We start from the raw sequence: 2,801 nt of genomic DNA, 5'->3' as shown, positions 1-2,801 counted from the left end.
ATATAAAGGTATACAAAAGGTAGCGAACCCTGAAGCTGAATAACTTTTGAACTATTTGGGTTGGAATAACGACCTCTTAAATTGTGTTAAAGGTGCTCCCTTTCATTTCTCATTTATGATGTTCGCGTTCCTATATGTAATTTCTTTATCTATGGCTTCTGGAAACAAATCAATTGTGGGATATACTTGCTAGTTATTCTTCTTGAGGCAGGGAAAGCCTCGTAATTACACAGACTTAGATCGGGACAATAGGCGGGTTAAGGCGAATGTTGTATGTTCCCTTTGTTCAATCCAGAAAGTAAACCAGGCACGGCGATGCGGTCTGGCATTACTAATAGGCAACCAGACTGCGCGCTCTCGATTGTCGTGCCAACAATTTGAAGAAGCCGAAATACTGGGCCGTACTCATTGTTTTATATTCGGCTATCTCATAGTACCATATGAGCGTGATGTTTTCACGCACAGGGCCTTAGAAGAGTGGAGTATTTGCCAGCCAAATTTCGTCTGCTGGTGGCACATAGTTCAAAAGATATTGGATTTTAAAGTCCGTCATATTCGCTTCTAGTAGCCCAATAGGTACCTTCGCTTGAGACAGTAGGTAGCCTGCGTCGATATTATCTTTCATATCTTTCATAGATAAAGCCGACTCTTGATGATGAAATAAGCTTACATAATACAGGTAGTTAGTGGTTAGATAAGAGGAGAAGTTGAATTTACCTTCAGTGGATTCTGGTCTAGCCGGAGGCTGTCCGTCGGACGTCGACGACTTCAAAGCTACGATGCCCGCGGCTAATCCAATTGTTCCGATTCCGTCCGGACATGGGCCACCAGCGGTGCCTTCTCCGACACCTCTACTGGCCATCTGTAGCTGAGCACTGAGGCCGCAATGTGCAGCGTTCCATAGAAGTTGTACAGCTGCTATTGCTTGTCGCTGTTGCTCAAATAGCCTCTGATGAGCATCGCTAAGGGCGTTATTGCCGCCTGGGCTCAACGGATTCGCTGGGGAGGTCAAAGCGGCTTGATTAGAGACAAGCGCATTAGCTAGAGCAGTCGCTGGATTAGCGTAAGCGGTGGCGGGTAAAGCCGCTGGATGCGTAGTGAACAATAACTGCTGGCTATTTATGCCGTAAGTACGTCTCCGGTGACTCTGACCAACTGCGTCCGGATCAATTGCTGCTGGTACTGCTGGTGACAGGGGGGGTACACGAGAGTTGGAGTTGTGCGGTGAGGTGATGAGGTTGCGGATAAGGAAAGGTGCGTGTGTAGCCATCGAAGCAGACGGCGATTGGGGTCGAGAGGCTGGAGATCGTCGTGAATTCATCGAAAAATCAGTCGATGTCTGCGAATGGCTCGTTCCGCCACCAGATAGAATCACCATGTTGGAACTGCGCTGCTTTTCTTTGGTCGCTGGAGATCACGAAAAGTGTCACGTGAAACAATGATGCACGCAAATATTCTTCCTGGAAATAAGGCTACAAAAAATATACGTCTTGATAAAATGGACTTATCGCCTTAAAATAGTGCTTACGTAAAATGAAGGTACACTTCGCTGAATCATTTTTAAATTAATGCTGTTCTTTCTATTCGTGAAATATTTTTTCTTGCGATTGTCTGCTAGCCATAAACCATATAGAGTGCGGTAAGTCACTTGGACTAGCAGATTTTCCTTTATTACTTAGTAAGGTCCAAAAAAATATGAAACGTCTATCCACATTATATCGATTCCACTCAACTAAACAAAAGCGAAAAGAAGTCGGGTGATGTTTTTTCTTGTTTACCAAGTACAACAGAAACAAGCCATCGTTTACTTTCGATATAGTATAAGAGTAATAAATTCTACCTAATCACCTTTCGTTATACTGCAAAGAAAATGTAGGACTGCTAGCTGCAACTGTTTTCATAAATTTTACACATCTATATTGAACTATCAGTTGGAAAGTGGATATTGAAGTATCGCCACACACCTCGCTTTCAGTAGCCTCGACGTTGACTATCGATGACTGTGTTTTACGTTATATTCCTCTGCGCGCACCAAGGTACTTCAAGCACTTTTAAGCTTCCATTTCAATAGCTAAAATTGCACATCGCCCTAACTGTGACCTCTTCGATTGGTCACTACCTCCAAAAATTGATTGCACCTACACTCTTATACTGCATGAGCTGAGCTCGCTAAACTGTTCGAAAGCTGTATTCATTAATGTTGTATTCTATTCTACGCAAACTTAAGGAATGTAAATGTAACGACAAAGTAATGCTGTTACCAGTAGAAATCAGGCTTAATGTCGTACCACCCCGGGATCGGCCGCTCCATCTTGGGGCTACTGTATAATCATATATCATTCCCACCAATGTTACACATCTCAACACTAGTCGCTGGCAATCATGACACAATTGATTTTCACAGAAAAACATAGGCAATAACAAGGCAAAGCACGTACAATGTGATACTAATACAGTGACTACGACTCGTTGACGTCTTCGTCGAAGTCCGAGAGATGCCGCTCGTCCGTCCTATACCAAAATCACTGGTTGGCCGCAATTCAACCGCTCGCTTTGACGTCGTCCGTTTCGACGGCCCAGGAGAGGGCGCCACTGGGCGGGACTTTTAGCTCCGCCCTTCGCGCCCCCTAGCGGCATGGGGGCAAACTCGCTTGTTGCAGCGTCTTGGCTAGAAGTGGGTACAGGCAGTTTGCGTCGACGCTACGCAAGAGGGAGACTCTATTATCGTTGCCACTGGCGAGAAGAGGTTACAGCGGATTTCTAGTGGCTACAGAAGGTCTTGTCGGGAGACTCTGCTTTAA

General features: G+C 45.0%; 1 protein-coding gene across 3 annotated transcripts in view; it reads right to left on the bottom strand.

Moving 5' to 3' along the window:
- The window catches only part of LOC111252879 (uncharacterized), a 27,812-nt gene extending 25,286 nt beyond the window's left edge, over nt 1–2,526 (bottom strand). For 2 of the 3 annotated variants that reach the window (XM_022811465.2, XM_022811485.2), the window contains exons 1-2: nt 1,965–2,525; nt 718–1,472 (exon numbers count right to left, since the gene is read on the bottom strand). In XM_022811465.2, coding sequence (XP_022667200.1) covers nt 718–1,378 — 661 coding nt within the window. In that variant the 5' untranslated portion in view covers nt 1,379–1,472; nt 1,965–2,525. Of the gene's footprint in view, nt 1–717; nt 1,473–1,964 lie in introns of all 3 variants that reach the window. The other variant, XM_022811476.2, reaches the window with a different exon arrangement.
- Nucleotides 2,527–2,801: the final 275 nt, after the last annotated feature.

Source organism: Varroa destructor, unplaced genomic scaffold (assembly GCF_002443255.2).
Source record: "Varroa destructor unplaced genomic scaffold, Vdes_3.0 BEIS01000001.1, whole genome shotgun sequence".
Classification (NCBI taxonomy): Eukaryota; Metazoa; Arthropoda; class Arachnida; order Mesostigmata; family Varroidae; genus Varroa; species Varroa destructor.
Note: the sequence above shows the minus strand (reverse complement) of the source record. Positions and strands in the feature narration are given on the sequence as shown.